This window comes from Trametes versicolor, assembly GCF_000271585.1.
Source record: "Trametes versicolor FP-101664 SS1 unplaced genomic scaffold TRAVEscaffold_10, whole genome shotgun sequence".
Lineage (NCBI taxonomy): Eukaryota > Fungi > Basidiomycota > Agaricomycetes > Polyporales > Polyporaceae > Trametes > Trametes versicolor.
In genome coordinates this window covers 1,565,374-1,592,377 of record NW_007360330.1, presented here as the reverse complement: position 1 = coordinate 1,592,377, position 27,004 = coordinate 1,565,374, and the positions used below count along the sequence as shown (strand labels likewise).

At 56.6% G+C, this 27,004-nt stretch overlaps 12 protein-coding genes across 12 annotated transcripts; 6 read left to right on the top strand and 6 right to left on the bottom strand.

The window, feature by feature from the left end:
• Positions 1-482: 482 nt before the first annotated feature.
• TRAVEDRAFT_22889 (uncharacterized protein) lies at positions 483-1,379 on the bottom strand (the record flags this gene model as incomplete). The annotated part of the gene is made up of 1 exon (XM_008043550.1): positions 483-1,379. One exon carries the CDS (start codon positions 1,377-1,379, stop codon positions 483-485), a length of 897 nt encoding a protein of 298 aa, XP_008041741.1.
• Positions 1,380-1,704: 325 nt separating this feature from the next.
• Positions 1,705-3,730, bottom strand: TRAVEDRAFT_172787 (glycoside hydrolase). Its single transcript, XM_008044159.1, has 7 exons — positions 3,268-3,730; positions 3,102-3,218; positions 2,789-3,052; positions 2,609-2,738; positions 2,483-2,555; positions 2,279-2,429; positions 1,705-2,224 (listed from the first exon to the last, which is right to left on the bottom strand). The coding sequence occupies exons 1-7, from the start codon at positions 3,690-3,692 to the stop codon at positions 1,774-1,776; spliced, it is 1,611 nt and encodes a 536-aa protein (XP_008042350.1). The 5' UTR covers positions 3,693-3,730; the 3' UTR covers positions 1,705-1,773.
• Positions 3,731-4,504: 774 nt separating this feature from the next.
• On the top strand, positions 4,505-6,744 carry TRAVEDRAFT_39471 (general substrate transporter; the record flags this gene model as incomplete). Its single annotated transcript, XM_008043669.1, has 12 exons — positions 4,505-4,522; positions 4,581-4,664; positions 4,723-5,146; positions 5,273-5,300; positions 5,358-5,597; positions 5,663-5,957; positions 6,014-6,058; positions 6,112-6,190; positions 6,243-6,284; positions 6,345-6,403; positions 6,467-6,503; positions 6,560-6,744. 12 exons carry the CDS (start codon positions 4,505-4,507, stop codon positions 6,742-6,744), a joined length of 1,536 nt encoding a protein of 511 aa, XP_008041860.1.
• A 168-nt stretch (positions 6,745-6,912) lies between these two features.
• On the bottom strand, positions 6,913-7,577 carry TRAVEDRAFT_51239 (uncharacterized protein; the record flags this gene model as incomplete). Its single annotated transcript, XM_008043835.1, has 4 exons — positions 6,913-7,151; positions 7,216-7,318; positions 7,391-7,400; positions 7,465-7,577. The coding sequence occupies 4 exons, from the start codon at positions 7,575-7,577 to the stop codon at positions 6,913-6,915; spliced, it is 465 nt and encodes a 154-aa protein (XP_008042026.1).
• A 1,124-nt stretch (positions 7,578-8,701) lies between these two features.
• Positions 8,702-9,389, bottom strand: TRAVEDRAFT_51238 (uncharacterized protein; the record flags this gene model as incomplete). Its single annotated transcript, XM_008043834.1, has 2 exons — positions 8,702-8,913; positions 8,969-9,389. The coding sequence occupies 2 exons, from the start codon at positions 9,387-9,389 to the stop codon at positions 8,702-8,704; spliced, it is 633 nt and encodes a 210-aa protein (XP_008042025.1).
• An 897-nt stretch (positions 9,390-10,286) lies between these two features.
• On the bottom strand, positions 10,287-11,685 carry TRAVEDRAFT_51237 (uncharacterized protein; the record flags this gene model as incomplete). Its single annotated transcript, XM_008043833.1, has 6 exons — positions 10,287-10,528; positions 10,584-11,056; positions 11,116-11,219; positions 11,281-11,425; positions 11,503-11,547; positions 11,603-11,685. The coding sequence occupies 6 exons, from the start codon at positions 11,683-11,685 to the stop codon at positions 10,287-10,289; spliced, it is 1,092 nt and encodes a 363-aa protein (XP_008042024.1).
• A 711-nt stretch (positions 11,686-12,396) lies between these two features.
• On the bottom strand, positions 12,397-14,090 carry TRAVEDRAFT_153441 (uncharacterized protein; the record flags this gene model as incomplete). Its single annotated transcript, XM_008044158.1, has 6 exons — positions 12,397-12,684; positions 12,738-13,324; positions 13,375-13,478; positions 13,550-13,694; positions 13,761-13,805; positions 13,858-14,090. 6 exons carry the CDS (start codon positions 14,088-14,090, stop codon positions 12,428-12,430), a joined length of 1,371 nt encoding a protein of 456 aa, XP_008042349.1. The 3' UTR covers positions 12,397-12,427.
• An 851-nt stretch (positions 14,091-14,941) lies between these two features.
• TRAVEDRAFT_74063 (WD40 repeat-like protein) lies at positions 14,942-18,228 on the top strand. Its single transcript, XM_008044157.1, has 8 exons — positions 14,942-15,033; positions 15,082-15,194; positions 15,243-15,337; positions 15,473-15,572; positions 15,625-15,907; positions 15,959-17,871; positions 17,928-18,065; positions 18,121-18,228. Exons 1-7 carry the CDS (start codon positions 15,016-15,018, stop codon positions 18,046-18,048), a joined length of 2,643 nt encoding a protein of 880 aa, XP_008042348.1. The 5' UTR covers positions 14,942-15,015; the 3' UTR covers positions 18,049-18,065; positions 18,121-18,228.
• Positions 18,229-18,590: 362 nt separating this feature from the next.
• On the top strand, positions 18,591-20,358 carry TRAVEDRAFT_172771 (uncharacterized protein; the record flags this gene model as incomplete). The annotated part of the gene is made up of 7 exons (XM_008044156.1): positions 18,591-18,630; positions 18,687-18,924; positions 18,977-19,021; positions 19,084-19,228; positions 19,294-19,397; positions 19,452-19,806; positions 20,098-20,358. Exons 2-7 carry the CDS (start codon positions 18,692-18,694, stop codon positions 20,356-20,358), a joined length of 1,143 nt encoding a protein of 380 aa, XP_008042347.1. The 5' UTR covers positions 18,591-18,630; positions 18,687-18,691.
• A 1,238-nt stretch (positions 20,359-21,596) lies between these two features.
• Positions 21,597-21,794, top strand: TRAVEDRAFT_131395 (uncharacterized protein; the record flags this gene model as incomplete). The annotated part of the gene is made up of 1 exon (XM_008044155.1): positions 21,597-21,794. A coding segment is annotated over one exon (198 nt), but the record flags the coding sequence as incomplete, so codon positions are not given.
• A 2,703-nt stretch (positions 21,795-24,497) lies between these two features.
• Positions 24,498-25,018, top strand: TRAVEDRAFT_51232 (uncharacterized protein; the record flags this gene model as incomplete). Its single annotated transcript, XM_008043832.1, has 4 exons — positions 24,498-24,562; positions 24,631-24,665; positions 24,741-24,913; positions 24,974-25,018. 4 exons carry the CDS (start codon positions 24,498-24,500, stop codon positions 25,016-25,018), a joined length of 318 nt encoding a protein of 105 aa, XP_008042023.1.
• A 42-nt stretch (positions 25,019-25,060) lies between these two features.
• Positions 25,061-26,222, top strand: TRAVEDRAFT_51231 (uncharacterized protein; the record flags this gene model as incomplete). Its single annotated transcript, XM_008043831.1, has 8 exons — positions 25,061-25,097; positions 25,154-25,251; positions 25,313-25,404; positions 25,458-25,465; positions 25,518-25,658; positions 25,720-25,735; positions 25,792-25,935; positions 26,000-26,222. The coding sequence occupies 8 exons, from the start codon at positions 25,061-25,063 to the stop codon at positions 26,220-26,222; spliced, it is 759 nt and encodes a 252-aa protein (XP_008042022.1).
• Between the last annotated feature and the right edge of the window lie 782 nt (positions 26,223-27,004).

Sequence of the window (27,004 nt, the reverse complement as noted above, 5' to 3'; positions counted from 1 at the left end):
GCCCGGAGCGCCATCCCCATTCAGAAACGTACGCGTATCCTCCCTCGCCGCGCGCCGCGCAGGCGAGTCGTCCGATGGTGTCAGATCGAGTGCCCACCGCTCCCCGGGACACGCGACCCGACTCCCCGACAGTTCTTACACGGGGGGCGCACCCGGCCCGTAAACGGCCTGGAAAGCTAATGTCAGCGAAGGACAATGGGAGCGTATACCCGCTCCCAACGCGATGTATGCCGCGCCGCGCGCGATGCGCGTAACTAGGTTGCAAAAAAGACCTACCGGGGTCGTGGTACCCACCTGGGCCTCAGGAAGAGGGACAGTGGGGTGTTTCTTCGCGATATGGACGTTTAGGTCGAACCTCCGGCTATACCCCGCGGTCGCCTTCGGGCACCCCTCTTCGCTGCACTTGAAGGGACGTTTCTGGTCGTGTTTCTTGTCAATGTGCTCGCGAAGGTTGAAAGATCGATCGAACACTTTCAGAGGACTTAAGGGCTACCAGAGACCCAAAGCAAGATGTCAGACGCACCGCTTGTGCAACCCGGTCTAGGACAGGGCAGCCACTTCAGCGGCTTCTCCTCAAGGTCCTTCTTGGTCGACGCCTTTCGCGGAGAACGCGCCGCCTTAGCGTGGCTGTATGGCGCATGCTTCACCGGTTCCACAGGTGCGCAGGGGTACGTCGAGGGCGTTTGCTCGACGGCAAGAGAATATTGGCCCCCTGCGCGCCAAGCGCCCGTAAGGTTGGGGTCGAACGCGGTCACCTGCATGCCCGCCCCCGCACCAAGAACATCCGCGACAGCTGCCCCGGGGAGCTGCTGTTGCGGTTGCTCATGGCGAGTGTCGACGATTGGATACGCAGGTGCTGTCGCGGGCTGTGGTAAGGCGAACGAAGGCGTACCAGTGTCAAGGGTGTTCGTGCCGACCGGGCTGTCCCCAAAGAGGTCGCGGACGAATTGCTGGAGCTGCTCCTCGCTGAGCTGCTGGCTGAAGTCGACGGAGAGCTCGGTTTGCTGCGAATCCACGCACGAATCCTCGCCAGGGGTATACTCGGGGGACGTGGGAGGAGAGGAAACCTCACTGAAGCACCAGGATGTCGTAGACGATACCGTTGCCGTGTCGGTCGAGGGCGACGTCGGCGGGTAGTAGACTGGGAACTGCTGAGACGCCATGGGGAGCAGGAGGGCAGGGTTGATCGTTTCCGGGGGAGCGTCTTCAAATGTCGCGTCGATGTCCCGGTCGAAGTTCTGCACGTCCTCGCGGAGCGCGGTAGAGGACTGCTCGCCCCAACGGGAGGGGCGAACTACGATCTGCTGAGAATAAGCTTGCCTCGAGTAGAGGAAGCTGTAGACGCTGTTGCTGAAGCTTGAGTCTGGTATGTCGCCCATGATGAAGACGAGAGTAAAGGCGAAGAGATGAGGGGGATGGAGGATGAGGGGACGGAATATGACGTCTGGTATGTATACTCATCTTAGACGCCCATTGAGCTGCTGCAGGATCGGCGTTCTCTTCTACCATCACCATCATCCTCGCCCACTGAACAGCGGCCTTCCCTGATGGCCTCTGCTATATCCGTATAACTGACGGAGAATCCCTCACGAAAGCGAGAATGGCATGTACCTCTACCGGGAGTGGTTGAGGCGAGTTGCGACCTTGGTGCGTCCATCTTTGCAGTGGGACGATGTCTATCCATATTGACCAGTTGAATGACTAGTTGAAACCAACGACAACGTCCGTATATTCTATTGGACGTCCTGCTAGGAGAAATTGCATGCAAAGAAACTACTGCAAGCTAAGCAGAAGCAGCGTGAACGAATGCTCCCTGAACGTCCACCGACCGTCCCACTTCGCCGTACGCGTCTTCACGCTCACCTCGTCCTCCTTCCCCCACCCATTCCGCGCCCGCACATCCTGATGCCACAATTCATGCGCCTCCACCTCCGCACCGATATGCTCGAACGCGACGCGTATCGGGACGTCGTAGGTTTGGTGTTCGCTCCGATTCACGACCGCGACGCGCAGGCTCCGCGCACCAGTCCCCGCATCCACGTGCAGGACTGCGGACGCGTCCAAGTCTTTGGGCTGCCCCTTCACGGTGGAGATCCACTGCGGTAGGGTCTCGCCAGCGAATGTGGGTGAGTCAAGCGAGAGTTTGACCGCGGTGCCGTCGCGCATATAGCGTGAGAAGAGGTAGAGCGGCCAGTAGATCGTCTGCCGGAAGAGTCCTGTCGGACTGCGGGCGCGGTCAGCCTTCGCGACGGAGGAAATACGGACGCGCGCGACGTACCTTGTGATCAGCGGTGAGATGACATTGACGCTCTGCGCGATGCATGCGATGTCGACGACATCGGCTTGTCGCACGAAGACGTTCAGCCACGAGGCCATGGCCAGTGCGTCGGCGAAGTTGTAGAACTGCTCGAGGCCGTTCTGCGGAGTACCTGGGAGTGCAAAGGTAAGCATCCTTGGACGTAACATCATTATATGCGCTTACCAACAGTCTCGTCCCAGACACCGTACTCGTCAAACGCGATCTTGATTGGTTTGCTCACGCTCTTAGCAAACCGCTGACAATCCAACGTGTCAGCTTATGACTGATGTTCGCAACGATCACACGTACCGCCTTGTTAATCAGGCCTTTGCAGACCTCGATAGAGTATTCCGCGGCGTCAGGTCCGTATACTCCGCGCCCATACTCCCTCTCTGTTTGCGACCTATCTCGAGGTCCAAACCCGGTGTAGAGGTGAATGCTACAGCCTGTCAGTGTCTGTATCCCTCCTCCGCATCACACCGCGCTCACCTGTGCATCTCTACCTTGTCTACCAGCTCGTCCAGTACGACGCCGTCCCAGTGGTCAACACCTGTCTCGCCGCAGCCTATCAAGATGACGGTAGGGTCGACTAGGCGGATCGCGTGCGCCCACTGCCGTGCCTTTGTCGCATACGCCGACGCCGTCTGCTGGCCGACCTGCCACTCGCCCCACACCTCGTTTCCGAGTCCCCAGTACTTGACGTTATGCGGCTCGTCACGGCCAGTGTTTTGACGACGCAGGTTCGCGTAGTAACTGATGCACTGGTGAGCTAGGTCCGCTGTGCGCATTCGAAGACACTCACGTATCGCCGGTACCGTTGCAATACTCTAGCCAATGCAGCGCATCCTGGAGCGTCCCAGTGCCCATGTTGAACACGACGTAGGGCTCGATCTTCGCCACGCGACACCAGGCGATGAATCTATACCCTCTCAACATCGCGTACTCGCATTAGCTGCAGGCGCACTCACTCGTCTGTCCCAAACTGATTGCTCTCCTCCCCGCCCCACGCGAGCTCCGGGCGGCGTATGCGCGCCTCCTTCGGGCCTACCCCGTCTTTCCAGTTATACGAGCTCACGTAGTTTCCCCCGGGCCAGCGCACCATCGGAACGTGCAGCTCATCGCGCAGCACCTCGAGCACGTCCGCGCGGAAGCCCTCCGGGGTGAGCAGCTCGCTTGGGGTCTCGGTGAACTGCGCGTCGGGGCACGGTGCGCGCGGTGTGTGCGGGAAGGTCGTGCGCGAGGCAGGCAGGATGCCCCCATAGATGCATCTCCCGAGGTGCTCGAGGAACCCAGAGAAGATGTAGGGCGAGACGGGCGCGATGGGTGCGGAGGGGAAGATGTCGAGCGCAGGTCGGCGTGAGGGCGCACTAGTGTCTGCTGCTGGTGCGGACATAACTCGGGGCGACGCGAGGTGAGGTGAACGGGAGTCGGTGACGACGGTGAGTGTCCGGGTTCAGGTTCATTAAGACGAGATCTCAACGGTCCCTAGCTCTTAACACATGCGGCCTCCCGACGTCGTATCGCTGCACATCGTTGTCGTGCCTCATCGGTGGCTGCATCATGGGGGCTGCGACGACCTCCTCGGTATGGGTAGGGGCGGGTGGCACGGCCCGCCCTGCTCTGCCGGCTATCATGGACGGTCTTGGACGGCCCGTCGCTTTATGGGCGTCTTTCCCCGCATCAATTTCCCCACATTCTGGCCCTGGGGCCCCCCGCACAAGCACCGCATTGATTTTTGGAAAGTGGATGGCCCTGCACGAGCTCCTACCGCAGCGACAAGCAGGATCGCCAGTCCGGACTTGACCTCAAGTTTTCCCATGGCCTGGGTAGACACAGCAAGATAGTACTTGAATAGCGGGCACGACGCCGCAAGGCCAAGTCTATCAAGTTCTCGCTCAGTCATCGTCCGAGCAACACATGTCGTCACCGCTCCCCTGGCGGCCCGTGCAATCATCACATGAACACCTGAACCACCGCGTAGCCTCCTGCGCTAGCACGGTGCCGCAGAATCGAGGGACCCGCCACGCGCTTCAGGTACCTGATATCGACAGGAATGCCCGAAAGACCGCAGCGACCTTCGGACGGGGTATATAACGGGGCGGGGCCGCTTCTAGCGTTACGGCAGGCGGGGTGCGCTTCTTTCAACTCTGTGAAGTCGCTATCCGCTGTCCACCGCTCCAACTACAGTCGTACGACGTAGTAGCTATGGCAATCTCTCCGAAGGTACGCATGAGTTGATTATGTGGCATACTCCACGTCGCTTACCGGGGTCGCGCGCCAGGTATACACCTGGCTGTGCGGTTTCTTCGCCGCCCTGGGCTCTGTCACGTTTGGATATGACTTGGGTATCATCGCCTCGGTTTTGGTGAGTGCTACGTATCAAGCCCCCAACCGAACATGTTAACTCACGCGTCCTTCGCCAGCCCTCGGAAGACTTTCTCGCCACGACCGGAAACCCGGACTCCACCGCGCAAGGGCTCATCGTCGGCTGCCTCCTCCTCGGCGCATTCGCGTCGAACATCTACGTCGGCTCGCTCGCGGACGCAGTCGGGCGCCGCCTCGCCATCCTCTCCGGCTGCGTCGTCTTCCTCATCGGGGGCTCCTTCCAGGCCGCGGCGCAGAATATCCATTACATGTATGGCGGGCGGTTCCTCGCGGGGATGGGCATCGGCATGCTCGCGATGCTCGCGCCACTGTACCAGGCGGAGATTGCGCATCCGAGTATCCGGGGGCGCTTGACGACACTGCAGCAGTTCATGCTCGGGATTGGCGCGCTTATTGCGTCGTTCATTGGATATGGGTGTTTCCACGGTCTGACTGGCCAGGCGCAGTGGAGGATTCCTTTGGGTAAGCATTGTCTCTTTGATTTGATACGAAACCCATGAACTAACGACCTGCGTAGCGATCCAATTGCTTCGTAAGTTAGAGTGTTCACGCATTGAGTATCGCTATCCTCATCTGGCCTCCACGTAGCCGCCATCCCTCTCGCGTTGTTCGTCTTGTGAGTGCCAGTCGGAGCTTGCGGCGGGTCTGCGCCTCGCTAACGGGGTGCGTCTAGGCTCCTTCCGGAGAGTCCCCGATTCCTTGCCATGAAGGGCCGCAACGAGGAAGCTCTGCAGGTACTCGCCCGCTTGCACGCTCACGGCGACATCCACGACACTTTTGTCGTCAGCGAACACAAGGAGATCCTTGCGCAAGTCCAGCTTGAGCGTCAAGAAACCCGGAACGCGTGGTCGCAGCTCTTCCTCGTCAGGAGCAACTTCCGCAGACTAGTACTCGGTGTCGCGCTTCAGTTCAGGTATGTTTGGCTTTCCAACGGCTGGCATTATGTATATGCTAAACTTGTCTCGTGTGTGCCCTCAGTATTCAGATGACGGGTGTCAGTGTCATCCAGTACTACGCCCCGCGCATCTTCGAGAGCATTGGTATCGACACGTCTACAACGCTGGGCCTCCAGTCAGGAAACTCAGTCATCGCGCTTATCGGAGAAGGCCTGTGCATCTGGTTTATTGACCGCCTTGGCCGTCGCGGTCCCTTCATCTGGGGCAACGCGCTCTCGGGGCTGACTTTCGTGATTGGGACGATCATCATCGCGGTGTTCCCGGCCGAGGCGAACAACCACAACGCGGCCCGGACGTTCGTCGCCATGACTTGGCTAGTGCGTAAACATACCCACAGGCGTGACTCTCATGCTGATGGGATGGACGATTACAGTTCAACTTGGTCTTCTCTTCGTGCTGCGGGCCTCTGTCTTGGGCGGTATGTCCTCGCGTCTCCGTCCGCTTACCTCGTAGCTCATATAATTCGCTCAGATTCCGGTAGAGATGTTCAATAGCGCGACACGGGCCAAAGCTACCGCCATCACGTCTTCAGCGGCTTGGATTTCTAACTGTATGTCCCTACCAGCTACGCTTCAGGGATGCAATCTGACCGTCATATATAGTCATGATCGCCCAGCTCACCCCGATTGCATTTGACCACGTCGGTAAGTATCCTTCACAAAACATTGCACCTTGAGTTCTTCTGACCCCGGTTTTCCCGACAGGCTGGAGATTCTATCTCGTCTTCGCCGTTTGCGGATTCTCGAATGCTCTGTTCTTCTGGGTACGCTCTTATCCTCGCTTTACCATACGTATTGAGTGCTCATAATCTACTCCTGGATTGCAGGCTTTCCTTCCGGAGACGAAGGGCATTCCCCTCGAAGGTAAGGACATCCCCCTAGCCGATACGTCAGAGGTATCCTGAAACATTCGCCGACAGAGCTGGATTCCTACTTTGCCAGCGTGCCCATCTTTGTGCCTGGGTCAAAGGTGTACGTTCCGGACGGCTTGACGCGCGAGGAGGAGCTGCGCCAAGGCAAGGTCTTTGTGCCGGAAGGCGCGGAGGTGGAAGAAGTCGTGGACGAAAAGGGCTCGGAGAAAGCCCAGATCGAGCACATGGCTTAACCTTGCTCCTGCGACACACACGGCTTGTATCTTTCGCAATGTTGTACAATTAGCATCTTAACGACTTCTCGCATTCCACGTCTTCAATCAGGTCTCGTTATTTGAGCTCCGTAACGTACAACACACAACGGGTATAACGCTATACTAAGCGCGCGCTGTTCTCTACTCCTACACCTTAACGAACACGAGCCACTGCGGCGCGGGGGATATCGTGTCGAATGTGCCCAGACCCGCATTCGGCGACGACGGCCAGACGCTCGCGACGTGTCCAGCCACCATCATGCAGTCGAAGACCTCCCCGTTGTCGTTGACCGTGACGTTCACCTCGCAATAGCCGGCAGGAATGTCTCCGATGGGGATCGTGAAGTATGGGACACCGTCCAGGGTGTACTCTATCGATTTTTTGTCTAAAAGCAGAGGGGAAGGGATTGACTTCAGTTGTCCCGGTAATACATGTCCAGCCTAACTCACGGGCCCTACGCATGCTCAGGACGCTTCCGGTGGTACGCCGGTCCTCCGCCTTCCGGTCGTCTCCAGACTTCGCGACCTTCGAAGTAATCTTGGCAGAGGGGAGCTGCGACCTCTTCAGAATGCACAACCTGACGACTTACTAGAAGCTCAGCTGGCTGAGGATAGCGATCCACACATCATCTGGACTGTGGTAACGTACATGTCAGCCACACACGGAATAGTACTACTTGAGAAAGGAGAAAATCGCACCGAATGCGAAGATGATAGTGCCCCGCGTACGCCGCCAGCACAGAGCGTACGAATCCGTTGGTTCTCGGCGACAGTATGGGCCGCTCGTCGTCAGTGATCGAGGACTGCAGCATCTCGCGGCACAGTCTAGATTGTGGGCCGCAAGCCATTCCCAGGATTTTGGTGTCACTCAAAGGTCCTTGCACAGTGTCCGTCGTCTCTTGGGTGGAGACTGATAAGGATGAGACGGAGAAGGTCACCGTCATTGCTAACAGCACAAGGGCTCTATCAGTGATTCCAAGTAGGCAGAAATTTGAATTGCGGCTCACCTGGACGGCTTCTCACTTGGAAGACAGGTTTGAAGGGCGGAACGTTGATCAAGCAGAATGACGGTACTAGTTGAGAATGATCCGTAGGATTATTCGGCTTATCATCCCGGGGTTGAGATTTTTGGTCCCTTGCCTGTGTGGCTGTACCTCTAAGGCGACAATTTTTCGCACGGTCTCTGTATGGGAATGGCTCGCGTGGCGTCCACGTTTCTCCCCTCTCTGTATCACACTCAACGCAGCCGCGTCGCTGCCAGTGAATCAGTGCACTTATTGTGCTGTCCCTACGTCCTGCGGCTTAAATCGTATCGAGAGACTGCTGCTCGCAAGGCTAGAGAGCAGCGGATTCCGAGCCTGCCAATGTCAAATCTTTCACGTTACATTCACGAGCCCAAAATTAAATACTTACTAAGTACTTACTGCGACGTGTCGACTCGGAGCTTCGCCGCATATCACGTCGTTGGTACCGCTCTTGCCCGTCCCTTTCTTATTTTGAGGGATCATTCTCAGCGGGTGTGCGGGGACCGCAGCGCCTTACTTAGCCCACGTTAGAGATATACACAGATGCGTGACTCTAACGCGTCGACGGCCCCGCCGGAAGCCTTATATCGGGAGTTGAGGCGGTGCAACCAAATGACAGGCAAGCTGTGTATATGGAATCCAGGAACGCCCGGCGCACCCGTCAATTGTTGTCATTGTCGATCTGGCCTCCTGACCGTATGAGACCGGATCTCAATTGGCTAACGAGCCCAGTCAGTAGAGATTCCGCGATGACTAGTCAAATCCACATACATGTACACGCTATTTCTCGCCGGACGAGCACTGGCACAATGTCAGCGAGGATACCGTAAGGCGCACTGACAGGTGCACATCGTACTTGTCGAACGTCAAAGAAGGGAGTGACATCCTGCAGTCGCCGTTTCGGCCATGAGTCACTGCGGCGCGGGTGCGAGCGCATTGAGCGGCCCTCCAACATCCTTCGCCGTCGCCACGCTGGCCATGTGTCCAGCAATCATCTGGCAGGGGGACGTCGCCCGATTATCGACGATCGTCACGTCCGCCTCGCAGTATTCAGGAGGAATGCTCCCGACATCGACGGTAAGGTATGGGACACCGTCCAGGGTATAGGATGCCGAGTACTTTTCTGATGATAGAGACGATTTCAGCCCTAGCGCGAGCCAAACCGTGTTGACGCTTACCGGCGGTGAGGATACTTTGACCGGAGAGGGTATCGTCAGCTGTAGTATCAGCTGAGGCTTCCTCTTCTTGAAGCTGGCTTTCACGTTTCATCGAAGGTCCTGCTTCGTATTTCCGCGCGTGTGCTTTGAGCGGAGCGGAGATCATCTTCGCCAGCCGCATACGTCGCGTGGGTTGTAAGAGCTGAGGGCGAGGACCAGGCCTTACGACTGGTGGAGGTGGGCGAGGTATCGCGAGCAAGGGAGGAAGCGGCCCTGCCTTCCACTGCCCTTCGTCCGTCCACACGCAGAAGACGGCCAGCCAGCCGTCAAATACGTCGTACTCGCAGATCGGGCCAGAACGATGTACGACGTGCTTCCAGAGCTCCGCGTCGGGATTGCCATCGAAGGCCGTGACGAGGCGGCGCAGGATAGGGTAGAGCATGTTAGCCCAGGCGGAGGGCTCGTCTCCGAGCTCGTGGAGAGCGATCAAGTCTCTTCATAATTCGCTCCCAGTCGGCTTTGCTTCCTTCGAGGGTGATGGTCGGGATGCCGTACGTGAACATTATAATAGGTCGGAAGTATCTGCTGAGATGTGAGGCACATAGGGTGTCGCGCTGACAACGAGAGCGACGCACGTTTTCGATACCGTCATCATATCAACTGAACATATCGTGGTGTCTTGCACAGTGGTCGTGGTGAAGTCCGGCAAAATCCATTCAGGGAGCGTGCTGTCGACTACCTGATTGTACACGTTTATTTAGTAGTATAAGGGCAGGGATGACGGGATCTGAGAACCGCTCACAGCAGATCTGACACGTGCGGGCGAGCAGCGGAGGAAGGAAGAAATCAGAGAGTGATGGTAATAGGGTGTCTCGTCTGCTCAGTGCTGGCACTTCTAACATGCGCTCAAGTGACTGGGAAGACAGTGCTTGTGTGGCACGAATGCTACGGTCACCCGACTGCGATCGAGCGCCGCCCCGGAATTTGGTTGCTGGACTAGTAAACGCGGACGCCCGGCTATGACTCACTTTGTACGGATCTGCCCGCGCGTTCTGGTGCATCCTGACAGATGATGAAAGACAGCGTGAGACCTGGGGTAATGCGAGGCGGACAAACACCGAGTGAACTCAAATACCCTGATGATATACACCGCGGTTGACCATATGATGAACCAAGCATCTATGGTGGGCTATAGGGAGCCTCAAGTCACACGCAGTGGAAGTTTCACTTCGAGAAATTGGCTCTGTGCGGTGTGAGCGGAATCGCAGAAGTTATTCTGTGGCGCGAAAATACACATCTTTACAAGACAGAGCCACATACCAGAGCGCGACCTCCCCGCTCACGACGACTTCTTCTCCATCATGAACCACTGCGGTGCGGGAGCGAGCGTATCGAGCGGCCCTCCGGGATCCTTCGCCGTCGCCACGCTCGCAACGTGTCCAGCAATCATCGTGCAGGGGATCTGCTGCCCGTTATCGTCGACCATCACGTCCACTTCGCAACACCCGGCTGGGATGCTCTCGATATCGACAGTGAAGTACGGGACGCCGTCAAGGGTGTAGGATGCGCCGTGCCATGGGTCTAAGGATAAATATGACGTCAGCGGCAGTGGGAATCAGGTTGCACCAACACTGACCGAATGTGAGGATACTCTGACTAGAAGTGCTGCCATCAACAGATGCACTCTCAGTGCTGTCTCCTTGCTCGTACAGCGAAGCCCTATCTCCAGAACCAGAAAACCAACCAGAGTCCACAACGAATGGAGGCGGGCGGGGTGTCGCGAGCAGAGGAGCAAGCGGTCGCGCCTTCCACTGTCCTTTCTTCGTCCACACGCAGAAGGCCGTCAGCCATCCATCGAGGCTGTCAGTCCCACATCCTCTCGAAGAGCGGTACACCATATGCTTCCAAAATTCTGTGTCGGGGTTGCCGTCGAAGGCGGAGACGAAGCGACTAAGAATGGGGTAAAGCATGGTAGCCCACGTAGACGGCTCGTCACCGAGGTCGTGTAGGCGCTCGAGCCTCTTCAAAATGCGTTGCCAGTCGGCTTTGGTGCCCTCGAGGGTGACTGACGGGATGCCGCACGTAATACACACACGAAAATCAAAGTATCTGCTGGAAAGTGAGACACGGAGGGAACCACACTGACAACTTGAATAGGAGTGACGCACGCCTTGAGGGTAGACATCATGATGACGGAGCAAATTGTAGTGTCCTTCAGACTCGTCGTGGTGAAGTCGGGTAGAATCCATTCGACCAGCGTGCTATCGACCACCTGGGTGCACAATGTTCAATACCGATTACGGGCCAAGAAAGAGGCGGCAATTGGTTCTTACATTCTTGTGAATCTGTTGTGTCATGGCACGTGCGAGGCGTCCGAAATCGACGGTGTGTCGCGTACCCACGTCGTAGACTGTGAGCCTTCGCTTTCCTTCATGAGCGACGAAGTAGTTGCGCAGCTCCCCCGCATGAGCGTTGACACTATGCACCAAGAGTTCTGTTAAATGCCGTCCCCACAGGTACACAGCGAAGCTGTGCATGCGACTGCTGTAACCTACTAAAAGCTCAATTGGGTGAGGATCGCTATCCATACATCATCCGGACTGTATAAAAGGCGTAAATGCGACCTTATCTAGGCAATTACTGTAGCACACATACCGAATAACGAGGTGGTGGTGCGCTCCGTACGCCTCTAGGATGGAGTGCACAAAGCCGTTTCTTTGTGCGATGAGTACAGGCATTTCTTCTTCGGTGACAGAGCATTGTATATGTTCCTCTTCCACAGTGATAGAGCGCTGCGATGTAGCGAACATGTTCCTTGGCCGCTGTGAGAGCAGCCCAGCAGGGCTCTCTATGCCATGCCAGCGTACCTCGCCGGGAGTTACCGACGAGACTGCGAAAGTAACTGGCATGCTGACTGCAAAAAAGCGACTTCAGTAGGGACAAGAGAAACGGGTTCAAGAGTTGCTCACATCAGAGTCGTCGATTGCGAGCGAGTGCCGGAGTAAGGGGGGAGTCTGGGGTTGCGGGGTTGCGGGGGCCACCCCCATAACATGTCGCAATTAAGGTTCGGCCACGATGAGGCGTCTCCGGGTGCGCCTAGGTGCGTGCGAAGACAGTGCCATGCAGTGCGATAGACTCTGACAGGTATTCGATGAAATACCTTTAGCAGACAGACCGCAGCATAGAAGTCGTTACTAAATGACAGAAGGAAATACTTACCGGTTCCGAAGGATTACATGTCTATCCGTGCATCCCGGTGCCTCTGCGCAGGTGGGCAGCGCCAACATACGACTTGAGGTAATGAGAAGGAGACGAACGTCGAGTGAACACCAGGTGCTGTTGATATAGAGCTGAAGGTTTGACTTCGATCACAGAACTTGATGCTTCGCAGAGTTGGATCACAGTAATAACGCTGCAGCGCGAAGGTACACATGACTAGAAACCCAACGAACAAAACCACATACCAGAACACGACCCCAATCACGCCGTATTCTTCTCGAGCATGAACCACTGCGGCGCGGGCGCGATCGTGTTGACCACCCCTCCAGGCTCCTTCGCCGTCGCCGCCATCGCCACGTGCCCCGCGACCATCTTGCAGGGGACCTCCGTCCCGTTATCGATGACCATCACGTCCACTTCGGAGTAGCCTGCTGGGATGCTCCCGACCTCGATGGTGAAGTACGGGACGCCGTCGAGAGTATATGAGGTCGTATATTTATCTAACGAAATAGACATGCCTTCATAAATTAGCGCTCAGCTCCGGCACGGACCAGGCTGCGCGGGCACTTACCAACTCTGAGCACGCTCTGGCTGACGGGGGTGCTACCGTCGGCTTCTACTGTCTCCGGCGCCTTCCCCTCAGGCTGCTCTAACGAGGCCGTCGCCTCCTGATGCTGATCCAACGAAGCTCCGTCTACGGATTTCCGGACGCGTCGCTTGAAGGGCGCGGAAACGATCTTCGCCAGCCGCATACCCCGCGAGGAGGTGGGCTTCACAAACTCAGGACGGGGGCCAGACGCTACAACAGTCTGAGGCGGACGAGGGATGGCGGCCCAGGAATATACCGGCCCCGCCTTCCACTTTCCCTCGCTCGTCCACACGCAGAAGGCGGTCAGCCAGCCGTTGAGGTCGTCCTGCCCGCAATACGCCTGTTGTCGGTACACAACGTGCTTCCAGAACTCGATGTCGGGTTTGCCGTCGAAGGCGGAGACGAAACGGCGTAGGATTGGGTAGAGCATGGTAGCCCATGCCGAGGGTTCATCGCCGAGCTCGTGGAGGCGCTCGAGTCTCTTTATGATGCGCAGCCAGTCCGCTTTGGTGCCCTCGAGCGTGACGGTTGGGATGCCGCAGGTGATGTCCATGAAGTATTCGAAGTATCTGTTAAGCTGTAAGACAGAATTGAGAATGGGAGTATGAGATATGCGTACGCCTTCAGGGTGGACATCATCAAAACCGAGCAGACCGTGCTGTCCTTGATGGTAGTGGTGGTGAAATCTGGCAAAATCCATTCGGCCAGTGTGCTGTCGACGACCTAAGTGCACAGTGACGGGCGTGAGTGATTACGCGGAAAAGTACGACGAGGCGACATGAGGGAGTCCTCACATTCTTGTGAATCTCCCGGGTCATAGCGCGCGCGAGGCGTCCGAAATCGACGCTATGGCGAGTTCCCACGTCGGAAACGACGAGCCTCCGCGTGCCCTCGTGTGCAACGAAATATGCGCGAAGCTCCTCGGCATGGGCGTTGACGCTGTGTGCCAATGTTAGAATAAGCTCACTTCAATATTTGCTCGTGTGTATGGTCATGGTAACTTACTAGAAGCTTAGCTGAGTGAGGATAGCTATCCATACGTCGTCAGGGCTGACCAATCAAAAATCAGACCTGCTATCAATGAGCGAGGCAGCACACATACCGAATGACCAGGTGGTGGTGGCCCGCATATGCATGCATCACGCCGTGCACAAATCCGTTGCTTTGGGGGCAGAGCGTGCGAAGTTCGTCTTTGCTAATCGAGCTCTGCAGGAGTGGACCCATGTCGGCTGGCGGTGGATTGCAGGCCGTCCTGAGTACATCTACGGGCCTCTGAGTTTCATACCAGCGAATCTCGCTGGGAGTCACCGGCGAGACGTCGAAAGTGACCGGCATTCTGGCTGCAGGTCATCGTCAACAGGGACAGAAGGGCATACATGAAAGGCTGCTCACCGTAGATGTGATACCAGGAAGTGCTTGCTAGTAGAGTGTGGTCGAGGTCGGAGAAGATAACGGAAAGGCTCTCGAGTGTGTATTTAAGGGTGGCAGCCACTACAAGACATGTCCTCGGGACCCGCATGTGCCTGAGAGGATGGTGTCATGTGGTGGAAAGGCTGTGCGGGACATTTTTAAAGACTGCGTGAGCAGAAGAGGATAGAGTATCGTGTTAGAACGATACCATGATTGATACCCTTGGGCTGGGAAACGAAGGCCGAGATTTGGCCTTATACTAATACCGGTTTTGAGAGGAAGTACTGCGGGAGACTGATCGCAGCGTAGGAGCATTAGCGCATGATGGACGAGGCAGAAACCCAAGACGAGACTGCAGATACGGCGCGTATCTCCTGTGCTTTCCACTACACTCGGATGATGGACAGAAACATTCGCCAGTGTTGGACTGAACGTTCACACTGGAGAGTTATCACACATATTCCCCGCTGCCTTGTCCATAGGTACTTGAATCGGCTTTGAGCAACAAGGCGGGGACAATGCAAGGTGTATCTTCCGAGGCGTAGCGGTAGGAGAGTCGATGAAGGAGAACGAGGACGAGGAGACCGGGAGAAGAACGCTGCAGGTTTAGCGCCCATATGTGATCTCATGCGGTCACGTGAATTTTGGGCAGGAATTTACTGGCGCTTAACGCCTTCGAGTCCGTCTTCCAAGTTCCTGGTCTTCCTGCTTGTCCTCTCCTTCCCTCGCAGTACTCGTCTCTCTTGCGCCCTCGCTTTCTACGGATAGAGAAGCTTGTGTCTGACACTCTTACTGGACATCGCAGAAGAAGATCAGGCCTCCTTCCTTGAGGTCCCAAGTCTTGCGCTCAATGAAGGCTAACTACAAGGTGTGTTTTCTTTCCCTGCTTCTAGCGATGTATGCTCACTTCTCTCAGTTCTCCAATCTTTGCGGTACTGTCTATAGACAGGGGAACATTGTCTTCACTCCAGATGGGAATTCAGTCCTGAGTCCGGTCGGGAACAGAGTCTCCGTATTTGACCTTGTCAAGTGAGTGGTGCCATCGGGACGCGTTCGAATTGTACTCATCATTCACAGCAACAAGTCGCATACTTTCGCCTTCGAGAACCGCAAGAACGTCGCTGCGATTGCCTTGAGCCCGGATGCAAATGTGTTGCTGAGCGTGGACGAAGGTGCGGTGAAATACTTCCTGTACGCAGAGGTTTCAGCTACCGTCAGCGGGGACTGGGACAGGGCACCTTTGACACGTTCACACTGCACTGCGTATGGCTGTGAGTCAGATATCTGATGTCTTTATGCTTGTATAGACGGTCGAGCTTTGCTCGTAAACTTCAAGAGGGGCGCCGTCCTGCACCATTTCAACTTTCAGAAGCCGGTCAAGGCACTCAAATTCTCACCGGATGGAAAGTGTGTGATGACAACTTATCGGTACCTGCATGAGTCTAACTTTCTCCCACAGGTACATTGCCGTCTCGCATGATACACACGTGCAAGTCTGGCGGACACCGAACCACCTTATTCGCGAGTTCGCGCCCTTCAATCTGCACCGCACGTACACGGGTCACCATGATGAGGTACTCAGCATCGAGTGGTCTCCCGACTCAAAATGCTTTATCACGACCTCGCGCGACATGACTGCTCGGCTGTTTACGCTTGACCCAGTCGAGGGCTTCCGACCGAAGACGTTCGCCGGTCACAAGGACGCAGTACTAAACGCCTTCTTCTCCGCCGACAGCAAAACGGTGAGTATCCGCCTTTTGCGAATACTCGCATCTGTTCTGAAGCACCGCTAGATATACACTGTCAGCCGGGACGGTGCCGTCTTCACGTGGAAGGCCAAGCCTTCAGAAGACGAGAGCGATTCTGACAGTGACGACGAGGAGCCTGTCGCGTCGACCTCGAGCGCAAGTCTCTACAATGAGATCGCCAACACGCGGTGGGGCGTACACAAACGCAACTACTTCAACCAACCGGGAACGAAGGTGGTCTGCAGCACGTTCCACCGCGGGTCCAGCCTGCTCGTCGTTGGCTTCTCCACCGGTGTCTTCGGGCTCTGGGAGATGCCAGCGTTTTCCAACATCCACACCCTCAGCATCTCACAGGAGAAGATCTCGTCCGTCGCGATCAACCCGTCAGGCGAGTGGCTCGCCTTCGGGGCGAAGAAGCTCGGGCAGCTCCTCGTGTGGGAGTGGCAGTCGGAGTCGTACGTCCTCAAGCAGCAAGGCCACTTCTTCGACATGAACACGCTCGCGTACGCGTCGGACGGCCAGCACGTCGCCACTGGGGGAGACGACTCCAAGGTCAAGGTGTGGAACACGACCTCCGGGTTCTGCTTCGTGACGTTTTCGGAGCACTCTGCGGCGGTGTCGGCCGTGGAGTTCGCGAAGCAAGGGCAGGTGCTCTTTTCCGCGTCGCTGGACGGTACCGTGCGCGCGTTCGACCTCATCCGCTATCGCAATTTCCGGACGTTCACCTCCCCCACCCCCGTGCAATTCTCGTGCCTCGCGGTTGACCCAAGTGGAGAGGTCGTCGCGGCAGGGTCAACGGACTCGTTCGAGATCTTCCTCTGGTCGGTGCAGACCGGCAAGCTCCTCGACGTCCTGACTGGCCACGAGGGACCGATCAGCTCGCTCGCGTTCTCCCCGACTGGGAACATCGTCGCGAGCGGCTCATGGGACAAAACTGTGCGCGTCTGGAGTGTGTTCGGGCGGTCGCGCGCTGTGGAGCCCTTCACGCTCAGCTCGGACGTGCTCGCGGTCGCGTTCCGTCCCGATGGCAAGGAGCTGGCGGCTTCGAGTCTCGACGGCCAGGTCATGTTCTTCGACGTGAGCCTCGGCAAACAGACGAACCTCATCGACGGACGGCGGGACATCTCGGGCGGACGCAAGGCGGACGATCGCATGGCGGCGTCGAACAACGCGTCGGGCAAGGCGTTCAACAGCCTCGCGTATACCGCGGACGGACGCTGCATCATCGCAGGCGGGAACAGCAAATACGTCGTGATCTACGACGTGCGCGAGGGCGTGATGGTCAAGAAGTTCCAGATCTCGCAGAACCTCAGCCTGGACGGGACCGAGGAGTTCCTCGACAGCCGCAGACTGACCGAGGCCGGGAACCTCGACCTGCTCGACGACCGCGGCGACGCAAGTGACCTTGAAGACCGCCTCGACACCGCGCTCCCCGGCGCGCAGCACGGCGACATGTCAAAACGACGCTACCGCCAAGAGGCGCGCACAAAATGCGTGCGCTTCGCCCCCACCGGGCGCGCGTGGGCGGCCGCGTCGACCGAAGGGCTGCTCATCTACTCCGTCGACGACACCACGACGTTCGACCCGTTCGACCTCGACCTCGAGCTCACCCCCCAGGCGCTGCTCGGGGTGCTCGCGCGCGGGGAGCACCTGAAGGCGCTCGTGATGGCGTTCCGCCTGAACGAGCGCCCGCTCGTGCATAAAGCGTACGAGAGCGTGCCGCGCGCGGACATCCGGCTCGTCGCGCGCGGGCTGCCGGTGGTGTACGTCGGGCAGCTGCTGCGCTTCGTCGCGGAGCACATGGAGCGCAGCCCGCATGTGGAGTTTGATCTGCTGTGGGCGAGCGCGCTGCTGGGCGCGCATGGACGGCATTTGCGGGATCGGGCGGGGGAGTATGCGAGTGTGCTGAGGGCGCTGCAGAAGGGCTTGTCGGACTTTGAGCAGCTCATTTCACGATTGTGCGTTGGTTTCGTTTATGCTTGTGGGGATGGTGTTCTGACGCTTTGTGTTGCAGGTGCGAGGAGAACCGGTCGACGCTGGACTACCTTATCGACCAGCTCAAGGTCAAACAGTCCCGGGACACGGACGTTGAGATGGACGATTCGGCAGCGCAGCAGGCGATCAGCGCCTTCTGAAGCTCCGTCTTGATATAGTTCGTAGTCCTGCTGCATCGTTTTGTCAACCTAGCTAATCTCTCAGTGCTGTAGGTTGTAAAAGTACTTATGGGCAGTACTAGTGCGGTAATTGTATCATAGATCTTGCATTGATGCCAGGATACCGCCGGTGGGAGCGGTCGAAACATCGGATAGTCCAGCGAATATCTCCACTCATCTCTCGATAACAGCGGTGTCTGCGGGAGCTATGAACTGGCCTGTTGTCTTCATTTGGCTTTCTTTCCCGTTTGTCGTGTGCTAATAACTCGACACTGCGATCCGTAAACTTGCTCTTCGTTTTGCAGTGCTAGCGTCGTGAAGCGGTGCTCTATGGCCAAACCTCGGTCTGCGTTTCCCACCCCAGCGATATGAATTAATCATCAGGTCGTTCTACTCGACGATTCTGCCCTTTTGTGCTCCCGCAGCCTATCAAGGTTTGTCGCACAGCATCGGGAGCGCGTGACGCCATCCCCCCAGGTACTTATATGGGTCTCAAGGACATGTCTTGGTGTGGCTGCGCCCTGAGCCTCCCGTCATCTCTTCCTTCCCACGTCTACGCCATCGGTAAGTGGTCTTTCAGTGCTGTCTCTCCTGTCTTTACTGAAGGCAGAGACTTGCAGCCAACATGCCAGTGACATTCGCTGTCTCTCCAGTGGCTCCCTGCGAGATTCGCACGCACCGGAATCAGCCTCCCGTTCAAATACTGCAGCAAGCCTGCAATCCGCCGCCGAACGACATGGCTGCGCTTTTGCAGTGTTCGATCGGCAAAGACGAGCATCTCGCGCTTTGCCCGGACAACAACGGATTCGTGCATGCCGTGATGAATGCGTACGCGACGCATCACCACCTCGTCATTCGGTATGTGCAGCACATCGACCGTCGACAGGACGCCGAACTGACAGCTGGGCAGTCCCGACGACGTGTGGATCGCTATACTCACTCAACTGAACTTCTAGTAAGTCGCCACGATAATGAGCACGAGACAAATGTAATGAGCGGACTCACCTCAACATACAGCGTCAACGCCCATGCGGAGGAGCTCCGCGCTTACTTCGTTGCACACGAGGGCACCCGCAGGCTCCTCGTTGAAGACGTGGGCACCCGCCACAGTGTTGACTTCGGACGGCTCGCGCGTGCTATGACACGAGAGATCCACAAGAACGTAAGGACTCGCTCAAGCTATTGTGGTGTCAATCCTCTGGATAGATCTCAACGCTGTGCATCCAGGTGGTCGACAGCACGCTAGCCGAATGGATTCTGCCAGACTTTACCACCACTACCATTAAGGACAGCACGATCTGCTCGGTTCTGATGATGTCTACTCTGAAGGCGTGCGTATTCCTTCCACTCTGCGCATTTCCATCTATGTCTTACAGATCTAGCAGGTACTTTGAATATTTCATGGGCATCACCTGCGGCATCCCGACCGTCACGCTTGAGGGCACCAAAGCCGACTGGGAGCGCATCGTGAAGAGACTCGAGCGTCTGTATGAGCTCGGCGACGAGCCATCTGCGTGGGCCAACATGCTTTATCCTATCCTACGCCGCTTTGTCTCTGCCTTCGATGGTAAACCCGACACGGCATTTTGGAAGCACGTCGTGTACCGGCAGGAGGAGTACTGCGGGCAGGACGACCTGAATGGATGGCTAACGGCCTTCTGCGTGTGGACCAAGGAAGGCACATGGAAGGCAGGGCCGCTCGATCCCTTGCTCGCAATTCCCCGCCCGGACCCGGCTGCCGTGCAGTTTGAACCCCGTGCGGAACTTGTGAAGCCCACTCCCACTCCTACGCCCACTCCTACTCTCACTCCCACTCCCACCCCCAAGCCCACCCGACGCATGCGGCTGGCGAAGATGATTTCTGATCCGTTCAGAGCGCGCCGCCGGAAAACTGAAGATGACGCGGACCAACACGATGAGGCAGTCGAGGTTCAACCCGAGGACACGGAAGCCGACGTTGACCCCTCCAGTCAGAGTATCCTCACAGTTGGTCAGTGTCAATTAAGCACGCCTCGTGCTAGCGCGGAAAAGCTGACCGCACGTTTATTTTCAGGCGACTTTTCCGCATCCTACACTCTTGACGGTGTCCCATACTTCACTATTGACGTCGGGAGCATCCCAGCTGGGTACGCAGAGGTGGACGTGACGGTCGTCGATAACGGGCAGCCGTTCCCTTGCAAGATGATTGCCGGGCACTTGGCGACCGTGGCGACGGCGAAGGAGCCTGGAGGGGTGCTCAACACGATCGCACCTGCTCCGCAGTGGTTCATGGTCGAGAAGAAGACATCGTGAGAAGGGCCGTCCCCTGGTATGTTGTTCTGTTTTGTAAAGTTTCTTGACATTTGTATCTTCGCTTCATTAGGAGTCCCAAGCCTGACGATATCATAAGCTTCGACCTGCAGGAAGTTCTGTAAACACCGTATGACTGTCCTCGTGAAATGTGATTCATTTCGGCGCATACCTGTTAGTTGCAACCCTGATCACTTGGTTTATGTCCGCTCTCTCTTTCTTTACATTTGATGCTATCGCTGCTCATCTTTTAAGACGCACCGGGACGCACAGATGAAACCGTTCTCAGGCGGGCCTCCTGCTAGGACGCACGGGCGCAACTCGCAGTCACTGGTACGTTCACTCCCTATAGTTCAGCATACGGACTGATCACCTCATTGTAGCGGTGATGGTAGGGGTCATACATCATATATCCCTTGGTTTTCTGCCCCGACTAGTGAGGCCACCAATGTCTCCGCCTGAGATATGCGGTGCCGGTCGGCGTCGGCACATGTTGTGGTCGTACTTATGCACTGTCCCTCGGTCCCCGTCCACCTCCGGTGTCCAACCTTGATCGCCACCCATGAATCAAGAAGATCTGGAGGATGCAGATGTTCGTAACCTGGTGCGCTCGCGGTACACAGGGCAAACATCAGCTGGTGAACCTTCTAACCCCATCGCCATTGACCGGTAGCTTAAGGCCGTTGACTCCGAGTCGGCTCATCCGCGCCTATCGCACAGCATTGCATCGTTCAGCTCGCAGTCCATCTTCGTGGGCGTACTATTTTCAGGATAGGTCGAGCTCATGCAATCTGGGCTGAAATTGGTTTGGACGCCGTGCACAGCCCATATATGGTACGTCGCTGACGTATGAGTGTCTCCATACCCGTGTGGTCGAAACATAGGCATCCTGATCAATGGTTTTTTTGCGCCCATTAACTTATAAATCTCATTTGCGACATCATTGTGATCACTCGCTCTCCTCTCTGTTACTCTCCAGAAACTCCGTCATAGTGCTCCACCTGTACAGACACAACAGGTCATATGGCCGACCTCCACCAGGCAGAAGTCATTGCAGCATACAGCACAGCGTGAGTCTTGTGAGACGAGACGTATGGTCTAGGCGACGCTGTCGAGCTGACGCATGCTTTTGCGTCTAGGACAATTGCTGCGGCCTGCAACATCGCTGCGGTCAGTGAGTACACCGTCGCGACTAGTAGGTCTTGGTGAATACTGATGCATCTGTCTCATAACCCATAGCCCTTGTTTTCTACGACTATGCTTTGACGTTTGACCAGGAGGTCCGCAACATATGGCGGATACGATTCAGTAGCTCAGCGCTTCTGTTCTACGTTGCCCGCTACGCCGCGCTCTTCACCTCAATCTGGATCGTGCTGAACGGAACGGTCTGGTCTGGACAGAATAACCTGGTATGTTCTTCCTTTTTCCTTAACTGCTAATCAAGTGTGTCCTGATGTTACTGTCAAAATTCTATAGGGGTATGGGCCCTCGTACCGTTTTCATTAGATCGGTTCCTTCTAGATCTCTGACAACATTTTAGATGTGCGATATTGATCCATATAGAGATGGTCTTATGCGCGTTGATGTTTTTCGCGGCTGCAGGTAAGTGCGAGCTCACCGTTTGAGCGTCCACGGGCTAACCACGCATCTATGTTATAGCGTTTTCAGCTCTTCGTGCATACGCGGTCTGCAACAAGAACCGCTGGGCGCTTCTCGCGACGCTCACCCTCGCCTTGGTCTACCCAGCTATATCATTGGTGTGTCACGTCCTGTGCCGAGCCGGCCTGCGATACTTACAATTACTACAGTACACGTTTACACAATCGTCATCGAGTGTCGGTGTTGTACCGTTCCAGAGCTGCAGCTCCTCGTCGACGATCTCTAATAAGCGTTATGTACAGTGAGTAGCATTCCTTGCGAGGCCCTAGTTTCTCCCGCTCAACTTGCTCGTCAGATGTAAGGCCCTTCCGGGAACCCGTATCTATCAATGGCTAATTCTCGCTATGACGCCCGATGTAGTGACGCTTGTGGCACGGGCGTGCACCGTGGCCTCGGATCTGCTGGTTCTCGGCCTCACCCTGCTGAATACTTGGCCACTTCGCGCACACGGCCCAACACTAGGCGTTAAGAAGACGTTCTCACAGACTTTGATGAGAAACGGTGCGTCATTTGCGCATGTATGCCACTCTGTAAGTCGGCACTGACGCGCGAGGGCACGTTCTTAGGCACACTTTCTTTCGTGTAAGCACTTCCGCAAATCATAGTCTGCCCCATTACATAGGCAACGGTAACGACACATCTGGCATCAGGGTCATTTCGGTAGTGAACATCATAGGACTCGGCCTTGGGAAGGACGAGCAGGTGCGCGGACTCCGCATTACGGGCTATCCTCTTTCCCCGTTCTTCGATCAACATTGACTGTATCATCTATAGCTCATCGAACCGATGTCGACATGGACAGCAGCGTACGCCCCCTCGCTGGGTCAATACCTCCTCTCCTCCTGCTAACGAGCCATATTCAGCTTCACCGCGATCATGACGTATCGATTCTTGCTCAACCTGCACGAAGTCGCGCGCTCCACCGCAGGAAACGTCGCTACACTAGGAGGTTACTCGATCACCTTTCCAGGGGGGCAGCATGATACGCTGGTGTTCAGGACAAGTGAGGGCCAGCAAAACGGCGTCTCGCGCATAGCAGACGAGGTTAGCGGGGCATCCGTGGCGAATGGGGAAACCGTCGAGGACGAGTGGGATGGACAACTTGCTGCACGTTATTCATCGGATTCTCAACCAATTGAGTCATGCTGATGCGTCGTAGAAAACTCTGTGAGTCCAGTTCTAGTGTAGTATATCGTGTACGTCGCCTTCAGCATCGCCAGAAGATCAAGGGGATGCCACCGGTATCCCAAGTGCGTAACTAGTTACAGCCCTGGCCCATGCCGACCCTCGAACCTTTCCGTTACATCATACCTTAGTAATCAATATAGTGCGATGTTTTGCCTCCAAACACCGTGGAGAATACAGCAAGGAAGGTAAGAGGATAAAGATGGCGGACGCCGCATGCTCAGGCGTTCGATACCGTCCACTGAAAGATACCGGCAAGCACCGCGATGTTCTTGTATTACCGCATATAGGCGCTAATGGTCTTCCTCCTCCTCCTCCTCCTGCTTCCACGTCTCTCAAACTTCAAATTCCTTCGTTTTGACGCTGTGATCTGCTACCAACATAGGGGGAATCTTCCCAGACACGTCCTCTCTGGCTCTTGGAACATGCTCCTTGCACTGTCCATGCATATTGCTGCCGGCTCGTTCCCCCACTGCACAGATCCGACTCTTCGGATTCGACACAGGCTCGGGTGAGGCCACCACAAAAATACGGGGTCAGCGTCGGCGCATACAGTGGTCATACTTCTCCACCAGTCGCCCCCCGCCCGCCACCAATCGGTCCCATACTGTCTCGACACGCCGCCCACCTGTCAAGAAGAATCGGCGGAGCGCGCGCACGCCGCCGGTACTCGTAACCTCGTGCACTCGTCATCCCATCTGTCCGGGAGCCGAGCTGTTGCTACGCACAGGATCCTCTGACACGATCGCCATTGACTCCGGGGTCATGATCGTCCGCGCATCCATTTCTGCTGCACAGCAACATCTGCGCGGCACAGCAGTATCTACGTGGCACAGCTTCATAAAGTCTATCTTCCCAGTGGCGTCCAGGGCGTCCTGCTGTGCTTTAGCGTGGCGCTCGCCGCGTGGGCTAAGCTACATGGTATCCCGGTCGGACACTGCTGTTACCACGATATAGCCAATCGTACATCTCAAAAACGTGTTTCGAGCATCTCGGCCGGCGGTATGTTTGGCTGTAAGCTTTGACAGATCTACCGTGACCGTCTCTCGAGTAGAAGTCCGCTAACCTCAGCGGGGCTACCGGCAATCCTGAAACACTGGACAGGTGTACGTTAGGCTCTGACGATCTGACGTCCGAAGAGCTTATCGACGTCGACGTACAAAACCTTCGGGTCCGGCATCGCGAGGCTCACACTTGCCCACCCCCTTCTTGCCACTTCTTCTTACCACTTTCCAGGTCGTCTGAGGCCGCCATTTCATCCCACGTCGTATACACGCGCGACAAGGCGACTCGGTAATATGGCAGACTCAGCGAGCGATGCCGCGGCGTACCTGGCAGATATCGTTGCGGCATACAGCACAGTGTGAGTTCGGTCCTATACTTGATCCTCTTCGAACGGGATCGTCGGGCTAACACAGGCTTCCCGTCTAGCATCACGGTGGTGACCTGCAACATCGCCGCCGCCGGTAAGCCTTTTCTCGCAAATAAGTCGCTCACGAATTCTTATGATCACCCTCCTCTCCTTCTATGCACCCTCGCAGTCCTCGTCTTCTACGACTACGCCCTGACCTTCGACCAAGAGGTCCGCATCATCTGGCGCGCGGCGCGCTTCAGCAGCCCGGCGCTGCTGTTCTACGTCGTCCGCTACGCCGCGTTCTTCAGCTCCATCCTCATCGTGCTCGACGTCACGGAGTGGCCGGGGCAGAACGACCTCGTGCGTCCCCGTCGTCTCCCGTCGAATCTCTACTCACGCGGTGCTGATTTGCACTTGCAGAGGTATATGCGCTACATGGGCTTCACAAATTCGACGAGGGCCTGACGATGGTGCGGCTGCAGCTGTGCGTTCTTGATACGCCTCGAGATGGCGCTGAGCGCTCTGTTGTTCCTGTCCGCTGCTGGTGAGCATTGCTTCCTTATGAATAGCGCCTAAAAGCTCATCACACATAATCCGCAGCATTTTCTGCGCTGCGCGCATACGCGGTCTGCAACAGGAACCGCTGGGCGCTCCTCGCGACGCTCGCCCTCGGCCTGGTTTACCCCGCCATCTCCATCGTGCGTTGCGTCTCACGCCAAGGGCGCTACTCATACCGGTGAGGCTGACTATTTGACGCAGTACACGTTCACGCAGTCGACGGCGGGCGTGAGCACGGTGCTGTTCACGAGCTGCAGCCTCTCGACGACCATTTCGGACGCGTACTACGCAAAGTACGTATCTCGCTGGTCGAGTCCCAGCTCCCTAAACTCATATTGCAACATAGACGTACGTGTCTCTCGGAACCGCGTGTAATGACAGAAATTTACCCTGGCGCTATATGCAGTGATGCTTGGGGCGCGGACGTGCACGGTGGTCGCAGACCTGTCGGTGCTCGGCCTCACCCTTCTGAATACCTGGTCTGCGCGCGGGAATGGCTCGGCGCTGGGCGTCAAGACGACGTTCTCGCAGACATTGATGCGAAGCGGTACGTTCTTCGCCAATCATCCTCCCTATGCTCGTACTGAATCGCAATGGGGCCTCCACAGGCACAGTATACTTTCTGTAAGCACAGCTGCCGAATGTACGGATCGCCGACGAGAAATTCACCCATCTCCTAGCGTGATCTCCGCCGTGAACATCATAGGCCTCGGCCTTGGCAAGAATGAAGAGGTGTTCCCAGTCCGCATTCAGCTCACCTCCCTAGTGCTCACGCTCTTCTCCTCCCTTCAGCTCATTGAGCCAATGTCGACCTGGACCGCAGCGTATGCCCTTCCGTTCTCCCATCGCCTCGCACGCATACACTGACGCCCCGTGCCGCTCGCCCAGCTTCACTGCGATCATGACGTATCGCTTCATGCTTGACCTGCACGAAGTCGCGCGGTCCTCCGCGGGGAGCGCGATCACACACGGCGAGCTTCCGGGGATCTCACAAGCAGGGCAGCAGGACACGCTTGTTTTCAGGATTAGTGGGGGACGGCCAAGCGTTGTCTCACGCATGGCAGACGATGTCAGCGATATCTACGGAAGGTCTGCCGCAGCAGACGGGTAACCTGGGGAGCCTGACGAATGGGATGAAGACGCTGATAGTGCATTGCATGGGGCCGGGACCCTGGAGGATTCCCGGTAGCCATATTATGCATCGTACTACACGCTAAAAAGGGCTGAAAATGTATCAGTTACGTCGTGTAGGCCATGCTGAATCCTGTTTCGCCCTCGAAGTCGCGTCGCTGGAGCTTGTGGCGCTGTTCAGACGCGATCACGTGCTCGTGAAGACGCGCTCCCCCACTGCCGCGGTACCGCGTCTCTGCTTACACCAGACGCACGCTCCTCAAGTACTATGCAGCTCCCGCATAGTGTCGTGGTGTTGACGCATAGCGTCCTCGAGAGCACGACCGGTCGGATGCAAATGACTCTAGCCCACGCAGGAAAGGGGCCGGTAATCCCGTGGTCACCGGTCAAGCGCGATCGTGACAGGTACGTCTTTTCGCCCCTACGCGCCAATTCCTCGTTCCATACGTCATACGTGCTAACGGGAGTTTGACAGAAGGTCCGAGAGCATGGCAGGAGCAGCTGCCCAGGCCAGATTCCGCCTACCCTGCACGTTATGCAGCCCTTCCAGGGACCATGCCGTAGCAAGGTAATTCGATTGGCTTCAGTCATAGTCCTGGAGCCAGGAAAAAATACTATACTACCAACATCAAAGAACTTACTGGCCTAGTCCCCGCCACAAACCGGGCGACGAGCTCTGCACCCACATCCGCATATGGTCAGCCACTTTCCCAAAACGGCCCTCCGTCCACTGGGTTGGTTCGCGCCCGATGCCATTAGGGT

Excerpts from the sequence above, each read along its gene's own strand:
- TRAVEDRAFT_172787 (XM_008044159.1), bottom strand. The coding sequence starts at position 3,692 with ATGTCCGCACCAGCAGCAGACACTAGTGCGCCCTCACGCCGACCTGCG. Across the intron at positions 2,556-2,608 it reads AAGGCCTGATTAACAAGGCG|CGGTTTGCTAAGAGCGTGAG; the intron begins GTACGTGTGATC and ends TTGGATTGTCAG. Across the intron at positions 2,430-2,482 it reads TGTCTGGGACGAGACTGTTG|GTACTCCGCAGAACGGCCTC; the intron begins GTAAGCGCATAT and ends TTGCACTCCCAG.
- TRAVEDRAFT_74063 (XM_008044157.1), top strand. Across the intron at positions 15,573-15,624 it reads AAATTCTCACCGGATGGAAA|GTACATTGCCGTCTCGCATG; the intron begins GTGTGTGATGAC and ends TTTCTCCCACAG. Across the intron at positions 15,908-15,958 it reads TCTCCGCCGACAGCAAAACG|ATATACACTGTCAGCCGGGA; the intron begins GTGAGTATCCGC and ends AAGCACCGCTAG.